General features: G+C 34.7%; 1 protein-coding gene across 26 annotated transcripts in view; it reads right to left on the bottom strand.

The window, feature by feature from the left end:
- Positions 1 to 1,208: 1,208 nt before the first annotated feature.
- BAZ2B (bromodomain adjacent to zinc finger domain 2B) overlaps positions 1,209 to 26,283 on the bottom strand; it is a 331,716-nt gene continuing 306,641 nt past the window's right edge. For 21 of the 26 annotated variants that reach the window (XM_059875504.1, XM_010801997.4, XM_010801999.4 and 18 more), the window contains 7 exons: positions 26,114 to 26,274; positions 19,886 to 20,196; positions 19,364 to 19,499; positions 16,032 to 16,178; positions 6,839 to 7,101; positions 6,456 to 6,599; positions 1,209 to 2,676 (listed from right to left, as the gene is read on the bottom strand). In XM_059875504.1, the coding sequence (XP_059731487.1) occupies positions 2,523 to 2,676; positions 6,456 to 6,599; positions 6,839 to 7,101; positions 16,032 to 16,178; positions 19,364 to 19,499; positions 19,886 to 20,196; positions 26,114 to 26,274 (1,316 nt within the window). In that variant the 3' untranslated portion in view covers positions 1,209 to 2,522. The remainder of the gene's footprint in view (positions 2,677 to 6,455; positions 6,600 to 6,838; positions 7,102 to 16,031; positions 16,179 to 19,363; positions 19,500 to 19,885; positions 20,197 to 26,113; positions 26,275 to 26,283) is intronic. The other 5 variants (XM_005202456.5, XM_024976118.2, XM_024976119.2 and 2 more) reach the window with 2 other exon arrangements.

Raw genomic sequence — 26,283 nt, 5'->3', positions numbered from 1 at the left:
GGGAAGGTCAGTTTTTTATCATTTATGGAGCAATCAGGACTAAAAATGGAGAAGGTTCAGGTTAAAGCCTAATTTATCTTAGTGAAAGACACGTATACTGTAACAATTTTTCCAGAGATCAATTGTGACCTTTTGGGGACCACAGCCACTACTTCTGGTATTATAGAACAGCTGTTTCTTCTGAGTAACAACAGAAGCTACCAGTCCAAAGTAGACAATATTTACCAAGCTTTCTTTTTTTTTTAGGGATATCTTATTTTTAAAAGAATATTATCACTCTTGAAAAATTCTTCTTTGTGTGAGTGTATTTTATTTTTCATTTGTCCCTCGGACATCAGACACGTTAATATCAAGCCCTTATATGCCATCTAATGTAAAGTAATATAAGCACATATGATCTTTAAGCATGTATGATCCCTTAGGCAAAATACTCCCATGAAGACAACTCCCCATGGAGCATCTTGACAGCCAATTCTATAAACACAAAAACCACATACTTAATTCACAGCCCCACCTTGTTCTCTGTTCCACATGGTATTTTTGATTGAGCACCAGCTCCTTAAGGCATCATTGTAATATTTGGTTAACAGTAACTGACATATTTACATAATAACAGCTGATTTTCATATAAGCCTTCACAAACAATCTAGGAATTTTAGAAAATACTCTGTGGCTATGAAGCATTTTAAAGTTTAATATTTCTTCACAACTCTTCTGTTCTCCCTGCACTACTTATTAAAGGCCCTGTACTGAGGACATTATCTAAGGATCACTTCTCCGCTAGACTGTAAGCTTCATGAAAGCAGGGCGTATGCCTACCTTGTTCATTGATGATTCCTAAGACCCCAGTAAGGCATCAAATCATATTTCATAAACACTTGAACTTGTACCTCGTGACTTATTAGATGAATTTATATGATCAATTTTTCTTGACAACTGGGTTGTACGTTTACAATAGAGACATTTCACCTATCAGAACAAGACCGTAAAAAATATTCTAACCTTTTCGTATGGAAAGTGTGAAATAAACAATACAACATGGTCCAGAGAGGTCCGGAGACCAGTGAAAGTCACGTTACGTTAAGACCACCTTCCTCCACCCCACCCCGTGTTCTGCTGCTCCTTTATGATTCTGTAAAAAGCAGATTCAATTAACTAGTTTTTTTTTTTTTTAATATTTCCAAGTTCATTAAGAAAAACTAAAAAACTAGTTTGTAAAAGTTTTTATTGTATCCGTGCCACACATAGTAGTGAAAAATAACACTCCTAAAAAAAAGAATGCTACCTTTTCCACAACATTTTATTTTAAATAAAACTTCAAGTACTCTTACATAGGTACAAAAAAATTCTGATCTATTTGCCTCCAACAGGCCACCACAACACACAGTAGATAAAACACAGTGGTTACAAATGTCTTGTAAATTTATTTCTGAGGCAAGGCAAATGGGAGGGAAATGTTTCTATGAAAAAATACTGTGTGTGTAGGAAATTGTCACAATTTTATTCCACATGGATACAAATGATTATACTTTAATTTAGGCCCTGGTGGCTTAAAATTATATAACAAAATAGAAAAAATGGAAAACTAATATCCCCTACACCCTGTTTCAAAGGCAGGCACTACCAAGATCAAGGAGACGCCACAGTGTTGGTAGAGGATAATTACTGTACAAGCTGTATAGCTATAATTACCTTCAGACTAAAATAAAATGCTACAATCCTTCTAAGGCATAAACAATAATGTCTGCAAACAATATATACACATAATACATATTTAAAACAAGACTTAATATAAACAATAATGAACAGTATATACATGTCAATTTTTCTTCACTGTTTTGAAATACAATTTAACTACACAAGTGATGCAGCAACATATATATATATATATGTATATATATATAAATGTACTTGTAACTCTACAGTAAAGTTTATTTTTGGTGCTTTTATAGCACATCAGTGTAAACAGTTTAACTTGGCTTTGTTTTATATTTTAAAACATTCCTTGTTGTATTTTCAAGATTTAAAGCAATTTTTCTAGTTCTTCCTTTTCACAGAAAACGAAGATTCTGGATGTGGTTTAATCATAAATAATTCATAAAATTAAATACATTCACTAAAAAATAAACTACAAAGTAAAAAAATGAAAAATAGATATTTATTGAGAGGGAAAGAACCATTTCCCATGTTAGAGCTCTGGTGTTGAATATTCAGTGCGATTTGATATATTTTAATTGCTATTGCACTATAACACCCTTTCCTTTGAAAATTCTTTGGGTGTGCTTCCCTGTTCTACCTAAATTAGCTGATAAATCACACAAACCCATAACCAAGGGCCTTGGTTGTTGTAGGAGTGAAGCCTTTAAAAACGGTATCATTCTTCTGATACTTTTTTTTTTGTGATACTTAAGGGAAAAAAAGTCATTATGTATGTGCCTTGCACATGTGTGTAAATACAGTTCACATTGCTGGTCTCATTCATCCTTATTTAAAAGGGAAAAAAAGAAAAGATTATTATAACTTCAGCTCACTTTGAAAGTATCTGTCCACTTTTTTTCAAAATACTTTCTCATACTGTGGCCAGCTCTGCCTATATCAGAATCATCTTCATTAAATGTTTCACAGTTGTCAAAAACAAGCCTGACATCTAGAGCAAAAGTTTCAAGGTTTGGGTACCTGGAAGAAAACACACGATTAGAGATTGCTTTTGTAGGCTGGTTTCATTCTGCAGACAAAGAAAGAGGTAATAAAAGATAAAATGTAAAACTGAAAGCAAAAAGAAAAAAATAGGGTAACTGCTTTTAAACTGATATAAAACACATTATACCATCTTATAAATGGGACATTTAAAAAACTGCATGTATTCTGAATGTACAGAATTTAAAGGCAGGTTAAATGCAGAACAGACTTCTCTTGAAGATCATGATATATTTCAACAAACTAGCATTTTTCTTACACCAAATTCCTGTTCAACCTGTATCACAATTCTGTTACTGGATTCACTCCAATTGATTTATTAACTCTGACCAACCGTATCACTTGTAGTGCCCTATTATTCACGTTCAAAAATATTTAGCTGCAGTAAAAAGAATCTAAATGCTTCCTATGTACTACGAACATGACATCTGCCCTGTAGCTTTTACATAGATCCCAGGGTTGGTCCCTCTGTTTAAACCTTGCTCCTTTCCCATTTTTCTTCTCTCTTCAGATATACTCTTGCTCAAACACTAGAGTATGATGATCCAAAACAAGCAAAAAAAGCACGTGCTGTCTCTTTATTGGAGATAGCATTAGGAACCGCCTTTCAATGAAAAGCACTCAGTGCTTTCTTGGGTAGGATAATCCCAGTTCTCTTTCCCTGTAAGAATCCAGAGAAGAGAACTGAAAGGTGCATGAATATGCCTAAACTTATTAGTAAAGAAGGAGTAGTGCCTTTCAAGCCAAACCAAGCCAAAGCAATAGTATACTGCTGCTGCTGCTAAATCGCTTCAGTCGTGTCCTACTCTGTGCGAGCCCACCAGGCTTCCCAGTCCCTGGAATTCTCCAGGCAAGAACGCTGGAGTGGGTTGCCATTTCCTTCTCCAATGCATGAAAGTGAAAAAATAAAGTGAAGTTGCTCAGTTGTGTCCGACTCCTAGAGACCCCATGGACTGCAGCCTACCAGGACCTTCCGTCCATGGGATTTTCCAGGCAAGAGTATTGCAGTGGGGTGCCATGGCCTTCTCCAATAGTATACTGCTACTGCTGCTGCTAAGTCGCTTCAGTCGTGTCCAACTCTGTGCGACCCCATAGACGGCAGCCCACCAGGCTCCCCCGTCCCTGGGATTCTCCAGGCAAGAACACTGGAGTGGGTTGCCATTTCCTTCTCCAATGCAGGAAAGTGAAAAGTGAAAGTGAAGCCGCTCAGTCCTGTCCGACCCTCCAGCGACCCCATGGACTTCAGCCTTCCAGGCTCCTCCATCCATAGGACTTTCCAGGCAAGAGTACTGGAGTGGGGTGACATTGCCTTCTCCGAATAGTATACTAGTTGGATACTAAAATAATTTACCCATTAGAAATACATATGGAGCACACACTGAAGCTCTGAGACCTGGTAAAAGTGGAATTATTTATTTGATGAAATACCTTGTACAGGCTTTTCACTTCTACCTTCTAATTAGTGCAACAATGAAAGAGAAAAATTTCTTTATCTGTAATGAGTTCACAGAGCTGTCAGCCCTATGTAACCTCATCTATTTTCCAGTTCTTCTAGGAATTATTATTTTTTAAATTGAGGTGAAATTCACATAACATCAAATTAACCATTTAAAGTAGATAATTAAGGTATTTAGCACACTCAAAACATTGTACTACCTAGGTCCCAGAACATTGTCATCACCCCAAAAGGAACCTCTTAATCCGTTAAGCATATACTCTATGCCTTCCTATCCCTAGCCCCTGGCAACCATCAACCCTTCCTTTTGTCTCTATACATTTACCTATTCTGGACATTTTACATAAATGCAATCAGGTAACATGTGTGGGAATAATTTTTATAAAATATTTTAAAGTTACCTTGAGAAATATTTCTCTCTTTATACTGTTCCTTACTACAAGAAAAGGTTAATGATTAATGCTAGAGAGACAAATCCAGGAGGAAATTCTAGGTGAGATTCTAGTGAAGTAAGTGCAATTACCACACCTGGGCCCTTCTTTTCTGAAAGGAAGGGGCAGGCTATGGAACCCAGAAAGATTCATTACAGTAAGGTACTTCCTCCCTCTGTTCTCTAAGTTTTTTTAGTTTAAAAATTGAAATATTATATGAGTTTGAGTCCCTGCTCATTACTTTGGGTTTCGTAAAACAACTCAAAGTTGGAAGAGCCTGCATTCTCTGAATTTTGCCTCCCATTTGGCTGACATCACAAACAAGATTATAAAGAACTGCTTCTCTCTGCTTGCCTCTGCTGTGACCTCATGCATTCACCAGGACCCATTCTCAAAAAGGAGCTTTGATTTTGCAGATCTTCTGGTAATTCTGTGTTAATATATAAGCCTGTTTATTTTGAGGTTTAGGTTCACCCTCTATCCAGGAACTGGAGAATTATGGAAGGTAAAGTCAGGAATTAAACACTGGCAAGGTTTTCCTGCATAAGTTTCTGTCCTGGTCATGATGACTATAAAGTCCATGCTACCCTCCTTTTGAGTATTTTGATAGAGAAAGCAAAAGAACTAGTTCATATATAGACAGAAGTTTCTGCTATTTGGATTGTATTCGAATCAATAGTTTTAATGTTTTCTGAGTCAGAGCAGAAATTAAAAAAAATAATTCCCTTTGGAAATTAAAAAAAATTTCCCTTTGGAAATTAAAAAAAATAATAAAGTGAAATGGATATAATTCTTTAAAAAACTGACAGTTCAGCCTCCAGAGAAATAAACTAGTCATTTGGTCAATCTCGTAAATAATTTGATACATATAAGACAGTCACTGATCTTTATTAGTTAAGTTCTATGCAACTCTTCTAAATTGAGTGTAGATTATAGGCTGCAGAGATTTTAACCAAAAGAATATCCAGGAAGAATATAATAATGCAATTAAATATATTTTATAGTTTTTTAAAATATAAATTTCCTTCCTTCTCCATATTTTTTAATGACTTTGCTTGAAGTGATGGGCATAGCCTATATACTGAGCTAAACTGGTATGGAGGATTAAAGGGAGCAGGCAGCATGGAGAATGTAGTCGCACAGCTCCTGGCCATTGATGCGAAGAGTGCTTTTGTGTGGGCTTGTTTTGTAAGCAAACAGCCTTATTCTTGTGGCTCCAAAATGTCTAGAACTAGTGTCCAATGTCCAGAACCAACTAAATGCCACTATCTAAGAGCTGCTACTCTGGCAGAAGTCTGAGGCAATCTAGCAAAGATCATTAACTGTGGCCAGAAGTCATTTTTCTCTTTGGATAGGATCACAAAGATAATAGGGTAGAGAAGAGCAGATAATAATATTCTTCCACATTTAATAAACATATTTTCAGTATTCTCCAACAACCCACAATAAGACTTTTAATATTTAACATTTCCAGTGATCTTCTATCTCTTAACTGTAATAATCTGAAAATTATTACAGGGTCAATTTTCATTAAAGCCACACGAGATAGCGTCAATGTTCCACTGATATACAATACAAGCTCTAGGTTACATGTTATTTACTTTGGAGGTTTTCTTGATACTTTTCCTTACCTTCCAGGCTGGGTTTAGTGCCCTTCCAATGTCAGAAGGCTTTATCGCACAGCTTTTTAAATATTTAAATAATTTTAATTGATTTGTCTTACATATTCTGCTACCCTGACCAAACATACACACCCCTCCAAAGGCAGAGCCTATGTCTTTGTTGTTAATTAATGTATTTTTGGCTCACTAGAAAAGTACCCAGCATATACCAAGCATTCAATGGATATCGAACTGAAATGATTTACTTACTGTCCACTACTTAATTTCTCTCTAATTGTGGAAAAATCCATAGGCTTCTTAATAACTTTCTTATAACCAGGAACAAGTTTCAAGTTTACAGGAAGTAGAAAAGGCCATGCATCCTCATGAGTTTCCATTTCAGTAAGGATCATACTAAAGAAAATAATGTCTGAAATCAGTATCTATGCTTTAGAAACATCTATTTTTATTAAAAATTTAGCTTTCCAATCTTTCAAGTAAAAAATGCAAATTAACTTCTTTAAAAGTATACACTATAGACTTTCATTTCCTATTTATACAAACTGTCAAAAAGTTGTCTTACTATAGTAGGTGATTTCTAAGCAAATAAAATGGAAAGCTAAATATATAGTACATGAGAACTGAAATAATACCTGCAAAGAGCTAGGTCCTTGGAGTCATCTCTTTTAGGTTTCTTAACAGAAGTGAAACTTTCTTGCTTCGATATGTTAATAGAACTGTTTTCCTCCATTTTTCTTTTTTTCAGGTCTTTGACCCCTCTTTTCAGCGAACTGCTCGTTGATGCAGAGTCTTCATCTTCAGTATCCCCTGTTAAAGTCACTTTCTTGCCTTTTTTTGACTCGCTCTTTTTTCCTTTGACATGAAGTTTTTTGATTTTTAGGGTTTGACCACTTGCCTTTAATTTAAAAAAAAGGAAATGAGGTGTAAGAAAAATAACTGTCGAGAGGCCTTTTATTATTTTATGTTATGAAAGTCTGACAGGGCAAACAAAAAGAATATTATCTCTGATCTAGAAGGCTGATAATTTCAACAGAGATCTATGAATTTTTTTTCCTCCTATAATATGAGGCAAAAACTCTAATAAAGCATGAACAATTTATTTGAGGAGTTCTTAAAATCTGATGATGTTGATCACATGGTAAGCAATCTTTGGTACTACAGAACTTAGAGCAGCACTGTTTCTTAGTCTAGGTCACTAACAGCATGACTTTAAAGATACAAAGTACTACTTTTTTGAGCACAATATAATTAACAACAAAGATGAATATAAACAAAAATACAGATCTTATTAATAAGCAAGTTAAAGAGATAATTTAAAAGCTAGACCAAAACAAGGAAGATAGCTCATGAAGTGTTAAACAGAGAAGTCCTTTGTAAGCAATCAAATATACTGGAAATGGATACTTCTTTCTACTAATAGATAAAGAAAAAAGACATTTTCTACAAGGATAGAGTTCTACAAAGTTGTGGTTACCAGGTGTGAACAAAGCAGAGGCGAAGGAAGAGAAAAAAAATGTTGATATTTGAGGAAAACAATGAAGAAATAGTATAAAAGAGATTATATTTGGAATCAAACAACATGAATTGTAGCTATGGCTCTGTCAGTTACTAGCTATGGAACTTTGTACAAAAATATCTGTGAGTCCCCATTATCTCACTTGTAAAATAAAAAAGACATGCCACACAATTGGTAAAGTCATTCTAGCTCCAAAATTGTATGGAAAAAAAAAAAAAACCAAAAAGCTCAACATGACCTTATGCAGTCTAACTACAATTTGCAGGCAGCACACTGATAAAATGATTAAACTCCTTCCTACCCCTCAATTTAGAAATAGGGAAATAAATCTGTATTTTCAGACTTAACTGTTACAATAAATATAATAGATCATTGACGAATATCAGTGCAAAGATACTGGTAATGTATGGCTTTTGTTTTAATTTTCCAGGATAGTTTGTCCTCTTTTAGAAAACGATAGCCTCTCTTAACCAGATAATTAAGAAATTGTAGACTTAAAACTTAAGAGTCAGATATCAATCTACCGATAGTTTAAAGCTAGTTGTATTCTTGGGATGAATTTGGCTGAAAAACATTTTTCTGGAGTACTTCATATCAATTTCTTTGAGAATTTCAGGACCTCTTCTACCATTATTTTGAAAAATAGCTTTTAATCAAGCAATTAAAAGTATTTGGTTCTCTATTGGTAAGGTAAAAGTATAATTAAAGAGGTATTTTAATTGGCTAAAATAATAAGACAAACCATAAATCTAGCACCTTCCCCATACTGTATCAAAGAATCACTACCTCTTGAAACTGGAATAAATTAAAATGTTTTACTAAGTCTCTTCTGCATTTAATTTATTAATTTTTATTCACTAAAATCTGATTATTTTGAGTTTTAATATTATGCCCTGAAAGTTTTCAGCACTAGAAAAACAGAACGAGAAAACTTCATTCATGAGGAAAAGGTCTGTTTAATGAAGATTAAGTTAGATTGAGTAACTGTGTTACTTAAAAAGAGAAAAAGCTCAGGAATAATTTCTAGTTCCTATGTGAACTAAAATATTACTTGGGATCATATATTAACAAATTAATACTCATAGTAAGAAAACATGAAATTTAAATCCACAGAAATAAAAGACTCGTGATGTTTTAAAAAGACAATGGACCCTCTCTATTTCTTTGATAAATGATGTTTATCACGCTTATCTCACTGGATTACGCACACACATATACTTTTACAAGCAGCTTTTATACAGAGCCTCTATTACCAGATGTCTGTGTTCTTGCACAGACTCCCCACCTTCCCCACCCTTTCTATCTTATTGGAGTCCAAATCCAAAGAGAAACTTCAGTAAGTCTTAAGCAGAATCTATCAGATTACACACATAGAAGGGCTCATTTCTGTTATGTTTGTGTAATTATATATCAGAAGTTGTGAACTGGTGGTTCACAGACTATAAACATCCCACAGAATGTGTTGTGGTTTGGCTCATAATGCTTATATAAATTCTGAATTTGTTGCCAATATTTAACATTTGCAAGAATATGCATAAAATCCATAATCTTGAAATACTAGTCGATCCTGGAACACTGGGCCCACATGTCTACATGATAACAATTTGCCAGAGTTGAGTGATGACTGTTGCATAAAAATAGGGGCACGACTTGACTTTCCTATTTGCTATAGTCCTGCCTGATGCTTTTGTGTTATTTGGCTTTTTAGGGACTGGAATTTAGAATTTCTTATTTGTGTATATGATTGTGTATAAATACGTATATACACACACACAAGTCTTTAATTCTGTGACAGAGAGAATACATATATATATATTTTTTAATTTAATTTTATTTTTAAACTTTACATAATTGTATTAGTTTTGCCAAATATCAAAATGAATCCGCCACAGGTATACATGTGTTATATATCTTTAATATAGTGTATGTATGTGTGTGTGTATATAAATATATATATGAACATTGGTATGAAAACACACATACACAGAGTAAAAACACTTAGTCACAATGATGTATGCAGAAATAGCCATTTGAGAGCAAATTGGAGAGTATAAATATTTGAAAATAACTGAATTACTGGAAAGATTTTTAAAACCTTAACTTAAAAAATCTATCTATATATATATCAAAATCAAATGGTTATAGTATTTCTATTGCTATAAGAAGCATGGGCTTCCTGGTGGATCATATGGTAAAGAATCTTTCTGGAATGCAGGAGACCTGGGTTCAATCCCTGGGTCAGGAAGATCCCATGGAGAAGGGAATGGCTACTCACTCCAGTACTCTTGCCTGGAGAGTTCCATGGACAGAGGAGCCTGGTGGGGTTGCAAAGAGTTGGACATGACTGGGCGACTAACATCTAATACATCACTTTTAAAAAAACAGTAGAAAGGGAATTCACTGGTGGTCCAATGGTTAAGACTCTGTGCTTTGCTTGGGCCTGGGTGCAATCCTTGGCTGGGGAACTAAGATTCCACAAGCCTCACAACATGGCCAAGAAACAAACAAAAAACCCCAAAACAAAACAGGGCAGAGACTTAGAAAGCTGCATTTACATAGAAGTGCTTGGATAGGATTACAGACCTCTAGTCTGGTACTGAAATGACAGACACCAGAATGCTAATGTAAGCAAACTGACAGAAAACAAAACATCCTATAGCCTACCAGATGGTACCCCCAGGCCTGAAAACACTGATTTGTTAGTAATTCACAAAGTAGTAGAGAAACTTTCTTTAACTTGACAGTTTGAAACTAAAAGATAATTTATGTACAACCAGTGAAGATTATTATTAAACTACATTTAACTCTATATGACAAAAATGATAAAGCAACGAGAAATAAAAAAGCAATTATTAGTGAATACCATGCCATGTGCAACTTCTGCTATTTTGTAAATATAAAATATAATATATAAACATAAAATATAATAAAGTATGAATATGAATATATCACAGAATTTTCTGAAGTTATAAAAACCTTCAAACACACAAGCATATCTGATCCTCACAAATCCCCACAAAGCAGATACAATTCCATTTTATAGATATAACTTTGAAGTAAAGAAAAGTAATATTTATAGATCTAGGAGATGAGAAAAACCAGCAAAGGAGACTGAAAAGGAGCAAAGTCAGGAAGAACACCAGATGAGTATGGTATCCTAGAAGATAAGTGAAGACAGGATATCAAGGAGGAGGGAAAGTTCCACTTTATCCAATGTAAATACTAAGTTAGATGATCTGAGCAGTAGTCACTGGACTGAGCAATATGGAAATCATTTGTGGGCACTGTAAGAGCAATTTTGGAGAAGTCATGGAGGTAAAAATATGACTGGAATGAGTTTAAGAGTAAATTGGAGGAGAGAAATTGGAGAGAACCATAACAAAACTTTTCAGCAAAGGGAAGGGGAGAAATTGGGGAAGTGAATCAAGGGAGAAGTAAGGCTAAAAGAGAGTTTAGCTTTTGTAAGATGGGAGAAACTGTATCATGTTAGTTATCATCTGTTATCATCAGTTATCATCAGTTATCATCTGATGAGAAAGAACTCAGTGCAGGAGTAGAAACTGATGATGCAGGAGAACACAGAACTGCTGGAGGTGTTCCTCATTCTCCTAAGGAGGTGAGATGGGGATGGGATCTGAAGCACAAGTTGGGTAACTGGCTTAGTTAGGGGCACAAGCGGTTCATGGCAACAGGACGGAAGGTAGAGGATGCTAGCCCACATACAGAAAGTATGGTAGGTGTGATGGATTCTTGTGATATTTTCTTCTGATGGCTTCCATTTTCATAGTGAAATGAGAGTAACATCATCAGCTGAGACTGAGAATAGAGGAGACAGTAAATTATCAGGCACCATTAAAGGCCCTCTTAGCCTTAAATTTAAAAGGCTGGGTGTTTTCTCCAGTCACATCAAGACACCTTTGTATCTGAATATTAAGTTACTAGAGAAGTCAGAGAATTGGATTAACCAGAATGATGGTTTTACCAAGTGAGAGAGAGGTACAGAAACTAAGGGTAGATACTGTGATTATAGGAACAAAAAGAAGACATGAAGGTGGAGAGGGACAGTGAGAAGGTCTTAAGATAAATGAACTGAAGGTCCTGATGAGATCAAAGAATTATTGGAGTAGGAGTGCTAGACAGAGTGAATGGGAAAGAAAGGAGGAGGCAGTGGATAGATGGACATTAGAAACTGAGTTTATGAAGAGGTGGCAGTTACTGGTAATAAGTCAAGAGATGAAACATGGAAGAGAGTGAGACAAAGAAAACCTAACAGGGAGTCTGCGCCTCAATACATTCTAACCCTTTCACACTTACACTGTAACTCTAAAACTCATCTCTTTCTACTCTATCATATTGCTTCCCCTTAATCAATCAGTATGAGAGTTCACAGGTTTCCAATTTATATGTGACTGGAAAGTGACTTCCCAGGTGGTGCTAGTGGTAAAGAATGCCTACCAATGCAGGAGACTTAAGAGACATGGGTTCAATTTCTGGGCTGGAAAGAACCCCTGGAGGAGGGCATGGTATTTTTGCCTGGAGAATCCCATGGACAGAGGAGATTGGTGGACTACAGTCCACAGGGTCACACGGAGTCGGACATGATTGAAGCAACTTAGCACACACATGGAAAGTGACTTAATATACATATGGTTAATACCATATGACCAAGCAATTCTACTCTTAGGTATATAACCAAAAAAAGTGGAAACATTCATACAGAAACTTGTATATGACTATTTCTAGCAGCATTACTGATAAAAGTCAAAATGTAGAAACAACGCAAACGTCTATCAACTGAACAGATAAACAAAATGTAGTCTCTATCCATATAATGGATATAATATAAATATATATATAATAAATATATCCATATTATCTGACTTTAAAATGAAGTGCTGAAACATATATGAACCTTGACGATATTACGCTAAGTGAAAGAAAAAGGCCACATATTGTATGATTTAATATATCTATAATGACCAGAATTGGCAAATTCATAGAGATAGGAAGTAGATTGGTTGCCAAAGGCTGAGAAGGGGAATTGGAAGTGAATGCTAATGGGTATTAGGATTCTTTAAGCGGCTCATGAAGATGTTCTGGAATTTGATAGTGGTGATGACTGTACAACTTTGTGAATATGTTATACATCACTGAATTGCACACTTTAAAGTGAATTTTATCGTATATGAATTGTATCTCAAAAATCCACATAAAATGCTTCATTTTGACTGGCAGTTTAAAACTTATTAATACTACTAAAAAATACTAAAATGTATATGGAATCACAAAAGACCCAGAATTACCAAAGCAATCCTGAGGAAAAAAGAAGAAAGCTGGAGGTAAAACCTTTCCAGCCTTCATAAAATACTATTAGGTTGGTGCAAAGGTAATTGTGGTTTTGGCATTGTTGAAATTTGCTGTTTGATACTGCAGTACATTCTTAATTAATGTGTTATGTTATATATCATTTTAATGTGCATTTCTTGCTTTTTTTTTGTTAATGACTTATTACTTACTGTTTATTTTATATTTATTTTGGACTACGGAAATGATGCTAGACAAAAAGCAAATTTTAGCTATTTTCTTATTTGAGTTCAAAATGGGTTATAAAGCAGTGGAGACAACTTGCAACATCAGCAACACATTCAGCTCAGGAACTACTAATGAACATACAGTGCATTGGCAGTGCAGGAAGTTTTGCAAAAACACAAAAGCCTTGAAGATGAGGGGTGTAATGGCCAGCTACTGGACGTTGACAATGAACAATTGAGAGCAAACATCAGAGCTGATCTGCTTACAACTACACGAGAAGTTTGCAGAAGAACTCAACATCTACCATTCTATGGTCATTCTGCATTTGAAGCAAATTGGAAAGGTGAAAAAAGCTCGGTAAGTGGGTGCCTCATGAGCTGACTGAAAATCAAAAAAATTTAAAGTGTCGTCTTCTCTTATTCTATGCAACAACAACAAACCATTTCTCAACCAGATTGTGACATGTGACAGAAAGCGGATTTTACAGGACAACTAGTGACAACCAGTTCACCAAAGTCCAAAGCAAGTCCCAAAGCCAAACTTGCGACAAAAAAAGGTCGTGGTCACTGTTTGGTGGTGTCTGATTCACTATAGCTTTCTGAATCCCGGCTAAATCATTATATCTTGAAGTATGCTTAGCAAATCAATGAGATGCACCGAAACTGTAACACTCGCAGCTGGCATTGGTCAACAGAAAGGGTCCATTCTTCTCCACGACAATGCCCAACCACACGTCACACAACCAACACTTCAAAAGTTGAATGAGTTGGGCTACAAAGTTTTGCCTCATCTTCCATTTTCACCTGATCTCTTACAACCAACTACTACTTCTTCAAGCATCTCTTGACAACTGTGTGCAAGGTAAATGCTTCCACAACCAGCAGGAGGCAGAAAATGCTTTTCCAGAGTTTGTCGAATCCTGAAGCACAGATTTTTACACTACAGGTATAAACCAACTTATTTCTTGTTGGCAAAATGTGTTGATTGTAATGATTCCTATTTTGATGAATAAAGATGTGTTTGAACCTAGTTATAATGATTTAAAATTCACAGTCAAAACGTAATTACTTTTGCACCAACCTAATACAAAGCTACAGTAATCAAAACTGTGGTATTAGCACAAAGACATATAGATCAAGGGAACAGAACAGAGAGCCGAGAAATAAACCCATACACCTATAGTCAATTAATCTACAACAAAAGAGGCAAGAATATACAATGGAGAAAGAATAGTTTCTTCAGTAATTGGTGTTGGAAAAGCTGGACAGCTACAAGTAATCAATGAAATCAGAACACTCCCTCACACCATATATAAAAATAAACTCAAAATAGTTTCAGACCTAAATATAAGACATGACACATAAAACTAGAAGAGAACATACACAAAACATTCTTGGACACAAATCATAGCAATATTTTCTTAGTCCAGTTTTCCAAGGCAAAAGAAAAAAAAGCAAAAATCAGTCAGTGTCACTGTTAGTCGCTCAGTCGTGTCTGACTCTTTGCGACCCTATGGACTGTAGCTTGCCAGGCTCCTCCGTCCATGGCATTCTCCAAGCAAGAACACTGGAGTGGGTTGCCATTTCCTTCTCCAGGGGATCTTCCTAACCCAAGGATCAAACCCCACTCTCCCTCATTGCTGGCAGACTTTTCACCATCTGAGCCACCAGGGAAGCCTTAAAAGCACAAATAAATGCAACTTAATCAAACTTAAAAAAGCTTTTCCACAGCAAAGGAAAACAACAACAAAACAAAAAGACCTACCAGACTGGGAGAAAATATTTGCAAACAATATTAACTGACAACGGGTTAATAACCAAAGTACACAAACAGCTCAACTCACACATACAACTCAATATCAAAAACACAAACAACCCAGTCAAAAAATGGGCAGAAGACCTAAATAGATATTTTCCAAATAAGACATACACAGATGGCTAACAGGCATGTGAAAAGATGGTCAGTTTAACTAATTATTAGAAAAACATACATCAAAACCACAATGAGGCATTACCTCATACCAGTTAGCATGGCTATCATCAAAAAGTCTACACATAATAAGTGCTGGAGAGGGTGTGGAGAAAAGGGAACCCTCTTACTCTGTTGATGAGAATGTAAATTGGTATAGCTACTATGGAAAAGAGTATGAAGGTTCCTTAAAAAAAATAATAGAGCTGCCATATGATTCAGCTATCCCATTCCTGGGCATAAACCTGGAAAAGATGAAAACTCTTAGTTCAATAAGATGCACGTACCCTAATGTTCATAGCAGCACTATTTACAATAGTCAAGACATCACAGAAACAATTCAAGTGCACATCAAACAGACAACTGGTTTGAGAGGATGTGGTATACATACATATCAGACTGTTACTCAGCCATAAAAGAGAATGAAATATTGCCATTTGCAGCAACATGGATGAACCTAGAAATTATTATACTAAGTGAAGTCAGACAAATATTTTATCACTTATATGTGGAATCTAAAAAATAATACAAATGAATCTTACAAGAAATAGACTTACAGGCATAGAAAACAAACTTGTGGTTACCAAAGAAGAAAGATAGAGGGGGAATGATAAATTAGGGGTACAGGATTAACAGATACAAACTACTATACATAAAACAGATAAGCAACAAGGATTTACTGTTTAGCAAAGGAAGTATATTCAAAATCTCCTAATAAGCTATAATGGAAAGTAACTTGAAAAAAATACATATGTAACTGAATCACTTTGCTGTATAATAAAAAAAAATAAGTTTTAGGTCAGTCGTACCTTAGCAATGCAAGCTGGACAAAACCAATCCCCATCTGGTATAGTTGTAATCTTGGGTCTGTGGCAGTATGTATGACAGCCTTTGTCACAGCCATCACAAAGGAGGAGCAGTTCTTCATTATCTCCCTTTCGACATATCTGGCAGTACTATAATACATGAAAAATCATTTAAAGTTAAGACTCTGCTATGAATCGTAGTTATTGGGATATTAAACACACCATAATTCCTAATTCATATTAGTAATGAACATTCCGCTTGCTAACAAATAAACAGTAGCCATACACATCTATGTATCTCTCGTTACACAGATATGGACCACATGACAGGGTGAGCAGTTCAATTGGGGTAAATGCACATTTCAAGTACACTGCAAAGAACAAAGCTAGAGGTTGAATGCCTGCACACACTTCAGAAGCATGTACACATTAACATATGAAATAATTAACATGACATTAGAGCACATAAAGCAATGAATAGCCTTAATACATGGCACTTTAATTTTTTAATATATTTCATTGTTTGCTTATCTTAGCATCCTCATGATATCCTAAGAAAGAAATAAGTAAGAGTTAGAGTAATTTTTAAGGTCAAAATTAGGAAACTTGTAGATTCAGAATAGTAAATAATAATAATAAGATGTTCCTATATTTTGACTATGTCTAAACCAGGAAACTTCAAAAATCAACCCAAATCAAACATGTGTCACAAATGTAGAAAATGGATCCTACAAAATGAATTCTAAGGGAAAAAAACTGTTAAAATAAATTAAAGAATTTAGAGGTCATTATTTACTTTCTAGGAGTAAAAATAATTTCTTCTCTGTGGAAAAACTTCTAATACCATTAAGAATTTTTAAATCTATAGAGAGAAGATTTTTTTCTCACGCACACATATTCTGTATAACAAGTTTCACAAAGGAAAGAAGGATGATTAGACAAATAAAAACTTCAAAGATGGCTTTAAAGAACAGTAAGTACTAACATTATATTTTGACATTTAATGTTTATTTCCAGTAGCAGTAGAAAATGTCCTGTAATCAATATTCTAAATCTGAAAACATTACTATTTTTCAATTTAAAATAATTAAAACATTTAAATTTTATAGCATTTATACTCATTTTAAGTTATGTATTTAAATACTCTTAAAACCAAAAAAGCTTAATTGTTCAAATTCAATTTGTTTAATTTCAAGAAAACATTAAATCTTAATCTGGGAAGGTCCAAAATAGTCTTTCATAACTCAACATGCACACCAATGATAGCTTAAGAATCTTACCAAAACAGCAGATACATGCTATTCACCTTAATAAATAGCTATCAAATATATGTAATATACACATAATACTAAAATTGGCATGCGTACTAGAAGAGAAAGCAGTAGAGTTTAATATTCTGACAGTAAGTATTTATTTTATGACCTTTCCTAATAACCACATCACTAAATACTTTAATATGGTACTATTTCTCCATATCTGAGTTATTTCTTTAAAACTTCTATTATAAGAATATTCATTGAGAAATAACATTTTGAAGGCTATATTTAATTCCCTATAATGACAAAATTTAAAAATCAGGTTCATGAACATTAAGTAAATTCTCACAATCTTCTACAATAGATAGGTAAAAATACTAAAAAATCCATCTTACATCTCACATTTATGACTTTAAAATTCTTACTTTAAAATTCTTTTCTGACACTTTCTAAGAAAGGGTAACATATATTGAACTTACAGCATTTTTGGAAAATCACAGTAATAGCTCACAATGTGTTAGAGCATTTTGGTTTTAACCACTTTGCTACCACAATAAAAACAAAACAGTGAATGCCACAGTGGATGTTGCTGACTACTTAACATTAATAACAACAGAAAGTAGATAGGGGACTGAGAAGTACCTAAGGGCAAATTATGGCAGCTCCTTCTTTCTTAGTAAGCTTGGTTTCTGGCAAAGAGGATATTTCTAAAGATATTGAGCACTTTAACTTTCTGATACAGCTTATTATGAGGATTCTTATAGGTCCTGTTATATTTCTAATTAAAGGTTACAAAGAGCTTATTAATCTTTGAATAAAAAACTCTGCCTTGTTTATAAAGAAGTGTTTTTTTATAGCAAAAATAGCATTATTAAACATTAAAAAAGAAATGAAAATTATGAGAGATGGAGTTAAATAATGATGGATGCACATTAATTTATTAATAACAATGGAAAAGGAATTTGCAAAAATCTGAAATAAAACTTAAGATGGCAGAAAGTAATTATACTAATATAAAGGCAGATTTTGGTACAAGTCTTGGGTTTCTTTGTATAGGTTATATATAAATTGTAGATTCATTATTCTATGGACATTTTAGAAAGAAGTGAAAAACCATAGAAGAAATCAAATTTATTTGTAAACAATGAGTAAAGTCTTGAGTAGTCTAGGCATAGAGGTAAAAAGGAAGGAAAGAATGCTAATTATTTAAGGATCACTTCTTTTATTTGGGGAACAACTATTTAAATAAAGGAATTTTACCCTTATTCATGAAAACAAAACTCAAGTGTTTGAATTTTAAAGCTAATCAGCAATTCAAAAGCAACTGTTAAAATAATTCATAAAAGTCAACATATAAAAGATATTTCTATAATAAATAAAAGGAAAAGGAACACATATATGATTTAAAATAAATATATCTGTGGGAAATGTAAGAAATACAGCTTTTATTTGAATGTATAGCATTTGTTGCCTAGAACAAAGTAGAGGCCACTGTGTGATAACTAACCGGGCTTGAACAAAGAAGGTGAAGAAATAGTTTTAACTGTCAGAGGACAGATGAAAATATCTATCCTTAATGCCAGCAATATCGAACACTTTATCAAAAGTGCATAAAGGAAGAGGTCTCTGTTTATTTCATTTACTTATCCAAGTATTTTTAGCATTACAAAAAGAAAATTGATACAAATGTAAAGACATTTCAGGAGTGCAGTGAATGTATATAGCAGGTAATGTTAGCAACTGGAATGTTTACAAGATTGAAAGACCCTTCAAAACATTTAACTTAACAACTATTATGTTGACAAAATGCAGAAGACAACTTCAGTTGGAGCTACAAACAGTATTAAAGGAGAGAAAAAGAAGATCTTAAAAACAAAAGATAACACTTGATAGACTCCTTCAAAAAGCTCAAAATAAGGAGAAAAGTATCAAATTATACAGTATTTAAAAATTAAGCAAATTCTCAAATACAGCATACATTATTTTGACAATAAAGTATAACTAAGAAATATCTGAAGATTGGAAAAAAAACAGGACAAAGTAAATTAGTTATAGTATTTCTTAAATAAAAACACTTACAACTTTCATAATTGATTTTTCCCATGCTATTGATTTCTGTAACTGCTGAATGCACAGAGCTACCTGTGCAGCACTGCGAGCTTCTGATAATGCCCTTCTCCATACCCTGAGCCCTGGAGCAATATCCTCTTCAATTCTGCATTGAAATATAGAAAAATTAAGTAGGTCATGTCCACATTTATGGTTACTGAATGTGAAACAATCATCACACTGAAAGCCAAGCAATGACAAAAACATGTAACAGCCAATAAGTATAAGGTTTAAGCAACTAAATTTGATGTAGTGCACAGACTGTGGCTACGTGCCTCAAAGCTTAGTCACAACCAGGTAAATGTAAGATCACTTTGCAGGATTATCAACGCACATAACAAAAAAAAAATGTTTTTACGAAGCACCATGCAAGTAGCATGATCCATATGGATCACAGACATACAAGAAGATACATAGATAACAGGCAATAGAAAATAGGCTCCAATTAGCAAAGAAGCACAATAATTTTTCAAGTTAATCTCAATAACCTACCCGTCACCATCACCACTAACGGATGGTGCAGGAGCAGGGACAGTAACTGTGCCCACATTATCCAGTTTGATCTGAATGGTGGTACTTAAGGGGCTCTTCAGATACCTTCTTTCAATGTTCCGCTCCAAATCAGCCAGCCTGGTTACAGCTATATCTAGGGGGTTGTCACTCTTCCGTTCCAGTGCATGTGCACTGCCTTCTTCTTCGCCAGTAAATTCTCCATCATGCTCCTTGCACAATTTAGAAAATGACTTATGTTCAAAATATACCAAGTCCTCCCTTTCTGATGCAGGTTCTGGACACATCCAACCCTATATATCAAAAGAACAATGTTACTATGGTTTCCTCTTGAAATGCCTGATGGGTGAATTACCTTTACTTAAAATATAGCAGCAGACACCAGCAGATCTCAAGGATCTTTACTAAAAGTTTTTACCTTGTGTTTCCTAATGCTAGGTGGAAATAAGAACAACAACAACAAAAAAAAAATTAAAAGAAACAATTGTGAGAGAAGTTTGAAGAAGAAAATTTAAGAACTTTTGATGTTACGAAAGGTAAAATGAAAATCAGCAAAGTATTCTGAGCAACTTTAGACTAAATGCTTATTCATTTCCTGGAACCACTTCAATGGAAATCTCAGTGGTCTCTGAACTTAGTTCTTCCTTTCCATTTCCTTTCCTTCTACTACTCTTCTATATAGGTCTTTGTACTCACCATTTTTCTTTGAGCAGCAGGAGTTTACATGAGGTCTTACATTTGTCTGTGTACAGCCTTTATCTGTTGTTCTTAACACAGTTAACCCCACTCATCCTGCAGCTCTCATGTTAAACATCCTCAGGGAATCCTCTCCTGACCTACTTTAAGAGGTTAAGTCTCCATATTACAAGCTCACAAAGGATCTCTTCAAGAAAATTAGAGATACCGAGGGAACATTTTATGTACAAATGGGTACAATAAAGGACAGAAATGGTATGGACCTAACAGAAGCAGAAGATATTAAGAAGAGGTGGCAAGAATACACAGAACAATTACACAAAAAAGACCTTAATAACTTTGAAAACTATGATAGTGTGATCACTCACCTAGAGCCAGACATCCTGGAATGTGAAGTCAAGTGGGCCTTAAGAAGCATCACTAGGAACAAAGCTAGTGGAGGTGTTGGAATTCCAGTTGAGGTATTTCAAATCCTAAAAAATGATGCTGTGAAAGTGCTGCGCTCAATATGCCAGCAAATTTGGAAAACTCAGCAGTGGCCACAAGACTGGAAAAACGTCAGTTTTCATTCCAATCCCAAAGAAAGGTAGTGCCAAAGAATGTTCAAACTACCGCACAATTGCACTCTTTTCACATGCTAGGAAAGTAATGCTCAAAATTCTCCAAGCTAGGCTTCAACAGTATGTGAACCAAGAACTTCCAGATGTTCAAGCTGGACTTAGAAAAGGCAGAGGAATCAGAGATCAAATTGCCAATATCTGCTGGATCATCAAAAAAGCAAGAGAGTTCCAGAAAAACATCTATTTCTGCTTCATTGACTACACTAAAGTCTTTGTGTGGATCACAACAAAATGTGTAAAATTCTTCAAGAGATGGGAATATGAGAGCATCTCACTTGCCTCCTGAGAAACCTGTATGCGGGTCAAGAAGCAACAGTTAGAACCAGACATGGAACAATGGACTGGTTCCAAATTGGAAAAGGAGTATGTCAAGGCTGTATATTGTTACCCTGCTTATTTAACTTATATGCAGAGTACATCATGCAAGATGCCAGGCTGGATGAAGCACAAGCTGGCATTAAGATTTCAGGGAGAAGTATCAATAACCTCAGATATGCAGATAATACCACTCTTATGGAAGAAAGCAAAGAGGAACTAAAGAGCCTCTTGATGAAGGTGAAAGAGGAGAGTGAAAAAGCTGTCTTAAAACTCAACATTCAAAAAACAAAGATCATTGCATCTGGTCTCAACACTTCATGGCAAATAGATGGGGAAACAATGGAAACAGTGACAGATTTTATTTTCTTGGGACTCCAAAATCACATTGATTGCAGCCACGAAATTAAAAAATGCTTGCTCCTTGGAGGAAAAGCTATGACAAACCTAGACAGCATATTAAAAAGCAGAGACATTACTTTGCCAACAAAGGTCCGTCTAGTCAAAACTATGATTTTTTCCATTAGTTATGTATGGATGTGAGAATTGGACCACAAAGAAGGCTGAGCACCGAAGAATTGATGCTTTTGATCTGTGGTGTTGGAGAAGACTCTTGAGAGTCCCTTGGACTGCAAGGAGATCCAACCAGTGCATCCTAAAGGAAATCAGTCCTCAGTGTTCACTGGAAGGACTGATACTGAAGCTGAAACTCTAATACTTTTGGCCACCTGATGCAAAGAGCTGATTCTTCAGAAAAGACTCTGATGCTGGGAGAGTGAAGGCAGGAGGAGAAGGAGATGACAGAAGACGAGATGGTTAGATGACATCACCGACTCAATGGATATGAGTCTGAGTAATCTCTGGGAGATGATTAAGGACAGGGAAGCCTGGCGTGCTGCAGACCATAGTGTCGCAAAGAGTCAGACACGACGGAGAGGCTGAACAACAGCAAGACTTGTGGTACTTGCAATTTTATACTACTGTGATTAATCTTTCTACCTCTAAATTCCATGAGGACAGGGACCATGTCTACTTTCATATTATCTCCAGCACAGTGAAGGTAAATAGTAGGCACTCAATATTTACATGTTGATTGAATAAACGGATGATCTTATAACTCAGCTTGCTTATACTGATCTACTTCAAAATCCGTCAGAATTTCCCTACTGTTTAGCAAAGTCCACATTTTTACTATGACATTCCCGTACCTCAGTCTACCTCTTCCTGTACTGTTCTCATCACAAATCCTACACTGTAGTCAAATTCCACAATTTACAACTCCACAAAACATGTCCTAATCTTCTGGATCTTCGTGCTCTGCTCAGGCTGTTTACTCTTTCTAGTATGGCATTCCTTGTCAAAAGCTGACTCACTTTCTCAAGCTCTATCTCAACTTCTACATGAATGTTCCCTCATCTTTTCCATGTCTCTACCAGAAGTTGTGTATTCTTTTTCTAAATTCATGCATGATTCTGTACTTCTCTATGATCAGTTTAACAGATTCTGCAGAGATGTATACATGTCTTATCTCTCTATTAGATGACAAGTTTTCTGAGGGCAGAAACCATATTTTATTCAAAATTGTGGTGCCTATTGTCTGATGCTGACTAGGTACTTAGTAAATGCATATCAAATGCAAAACAGAAGAAGCATTATCGTTTTTATTACACCTTTTCAGAGATAATTATTTTATCTTTATATTACAATCAAGTCCTCTTCTTTACTCAGTAGAACATTTATATTTGTGAAGTAAGCATAGAATTATGAATAGTGTAAGTGCGTTAGGTAGAAGTCATGTCAAATAAACCTCATTCCCAGATTTTGAAAGGGGTACTAAATTTGCCAAATCAAGGGAACCCTGTAAACATAGTGTATGTGGATCTCTGCAAAGCAGTTGACAAGACAAAAAACGAAGACCAGATTAGAGAAGTCTAGAGGGTTGAAAACCGTTTCCAAAGAATGGTGATTGTCAGAACTTGGATCACCTCAGAAAAGGTCCCCAGTGCTAACGGTCAAAGTCTCTGCACTTGGTTTGTCCTGTTAATACACTGGGAGTAACTTTGTTGATTGCTATTAAATCTGCAGATGATTTAAAATTAGGAAGAAAGTTTAATATTCCATATGACACGACCAAGATAAAAATAGTTCCAAATGCTGAAAAATAACCCAAACGAAATTTATTTAAAAAAATGATAAATGTAAATTTTAGATCTGAAGTTTAAGCAGCTAATAACAGAAATACTACATGTGCTAGAACTCCCTTAAAAGCTCTTTGGAAAGAGGCCTAGGGTTTTTTTTGTTTGTTTTTTGCTTTGTTGTTTCATTGTGCATACTTGGCAAAGCACGAGTATGATGTGGATGCTAAAAAGTTCGGACAAATTCAAACAGCATTAATGAAGAATAGTGCCAGATTAAGTAAAGTAACAGTCCCATGCACACATTCAGACAGCGCTATGTACAGCTATGGACACAACATTTTAAGAAGGATATTGACACTGGTGTTTTTGTACATGGAACCTATTTCTGGTTGAAAGAATTAATTAACTTGTAAAAGAGAAAACTAAGAAGGAGACATAGGAGCTATCTTATGAGGAACTAGAAGAGTAGTTGTTTTATAAACTCTCAACAGAACTAGGACTAGAGGTCTGAAGATTCTTCTACAAAATAATAAATAATTTCCAAATTATAAGTAATATTAAAAATATATATGAATGCACCTAAGTAGTCCCACAGGCCACCTGTTTAATGTCTCTTCACAGTGGCTAGCTCCCCACATTAAACATATAACTCTATTTTCTTAAAAAAATCATTAAATCTTGTATAGATATTAAAATAATATTTTGCAGTTATTTTCATCATTTGTGTTTTTAGAGTCTTAAAGAATATAATTCATTTTATTAGAATAATACAGAATATTTCAGCAATACTTATTTTAATGTTAAAACATTTCACTTGAAAAAACAAATTCTACTTTTCTTATATATTTAGAACACAGCCAAGAATGTCTAAGCAGCTAGTAATGTGATAAGGTTAATGCACAAAAATATGAGTATGTCACCAGGAAAATGCTTCAGGCCCATACCCTGACTTTAATATTAAAAACCATGAAGATGTGCTTTCCCAGCCAACAGCCAATTAGAACTAGTAAATTAGATGAATGAAGTTCGAGGAAATTTGGGCAAGTAGAACCAATCGAATTTAACCAGCAAGTAGTAGCAAGCGATCACGAGAGAAGACAAAAACAGACTATGAAAAGCAGTCACGATTGTACAAAAAGCAAAGCACACTAGGATCATTTAACGTAGGGGCCATCTTCACATTTCCTTAGGGAATCATTATCTAATAATTGGTCTTCACACTCATGATCCTGTGTCACCAAGATAATTTAAATCAAACTCTTTATTCTCAATTTAAGAAGGCAGTATAATGCATACCATAAGCGATACAACAAATATGTTAAAAAAATTATGGCACTAAATGGAATAATTTTCATTTCTCTAGAAAATTAACTTGGTAGAAGAGCTCATTTGTTAAAGATGCCAAGTAAATGAGGCATTTTTATATTATAGTACTAGGAGGAAGATATAGTTTTTGCTAGCAAAATAGATTCAACAAATGATAAATTTTGCCTCTTGAAGTCGGTAATTAATTATGTTTGTGGCAAGAAGGGATATTAGAACTGGAAAGTGACATTTTTGGGAGAGCTTCAAAAATTTCCAAATATCACAGGATAATGTTATAGCATAAATTTCTCATCTGAATAAAACACAAAATATCAAATCAAATTACACAGAGCCTACATTTTTCTAAACTTTTCCAGGTATTTCACACTTATTCATCATCCATCCATTTATTCTCAGAGACATCACCTTATTATCAATTGAGAAAACCTTTACACCCCTCTTTCCAAAACTGAAAATTCTTGCACAAAGATAAAGCCTTCCTCCTGCCTGTCCATCAGAAGCCAGTTCTGTTCATGGTAAATACTTGTGACATGGTAAATACATGTGCCCAGTAGATAAATAAATTAATTTAAAATTTACATATATATGTAGGGTATACACACGAATATGTTTATCATAGTATAATGTATATTTGGATATATATTCTCTAATTTTAAATTATATATAATGAAATTTTGACATATAACATGGCTTGGATGTAAAGAAGTTCGTCTATATGAAAAAGTATAGCAGGAATTTGACAGAGCATTATATGTATCATGGGTAAAAAGGTGAAATAATGCTTGTGGTAAAAAACTGCATACTAGAAATGACAGTTTTGAAAATTATTAAGGAGCAGCAAGATTTACTAAAAAAAAAAGAACACAAGCTCTGGAGTCAGACAGACTTGATTTGAATTCACATTTGGCCATTTATTATATGACCACTGACAGGTTACTTACTTTGAGTCTTGTTCCTTACCTGTAAGATGGGGAAAATTAATTCAGGATCATTTTGAGAATTAAATGAGATAAAGTGAAAACATTTAGCAGAGTAACTGGCATATATCAGGCATATAACACATATAGTTACCTTCCATCATCCTAAAAACAGATTTCATTCCAAGTCAATTTTACCTTCACTTGCAAACTTGCTGATGCAACTCTCCTTTCTAGATCTTCTACCTGTTGAAGAATATTCAAATCCATTTCCATTGCTTGTTCTTCTATTGACCAGTTCTCCACAATGTCTCGAGTTACCTGGTTTTCTTCATTTTCATTTAATTCAATAATGGCAACTATAGTTG

This window comes from Bos taurus, chromosome 2, assembly GCF_002263795.3.
Source record: "Bos taurus isolate L1 Dominette 01449 registration number 42190680 breed Hereford chromosome 2, ARS-UCD2.0, whole genome shotgun sequence".
Lineage (NCBI taxonomy): Eukaryota > Metazoa > Chordata > Mammalia > Artiodactyla > Bovidae > Bos > Bos taurus.
This window is presented reverse-complemented; position numbering and strand designations above follow the sequence as displayed.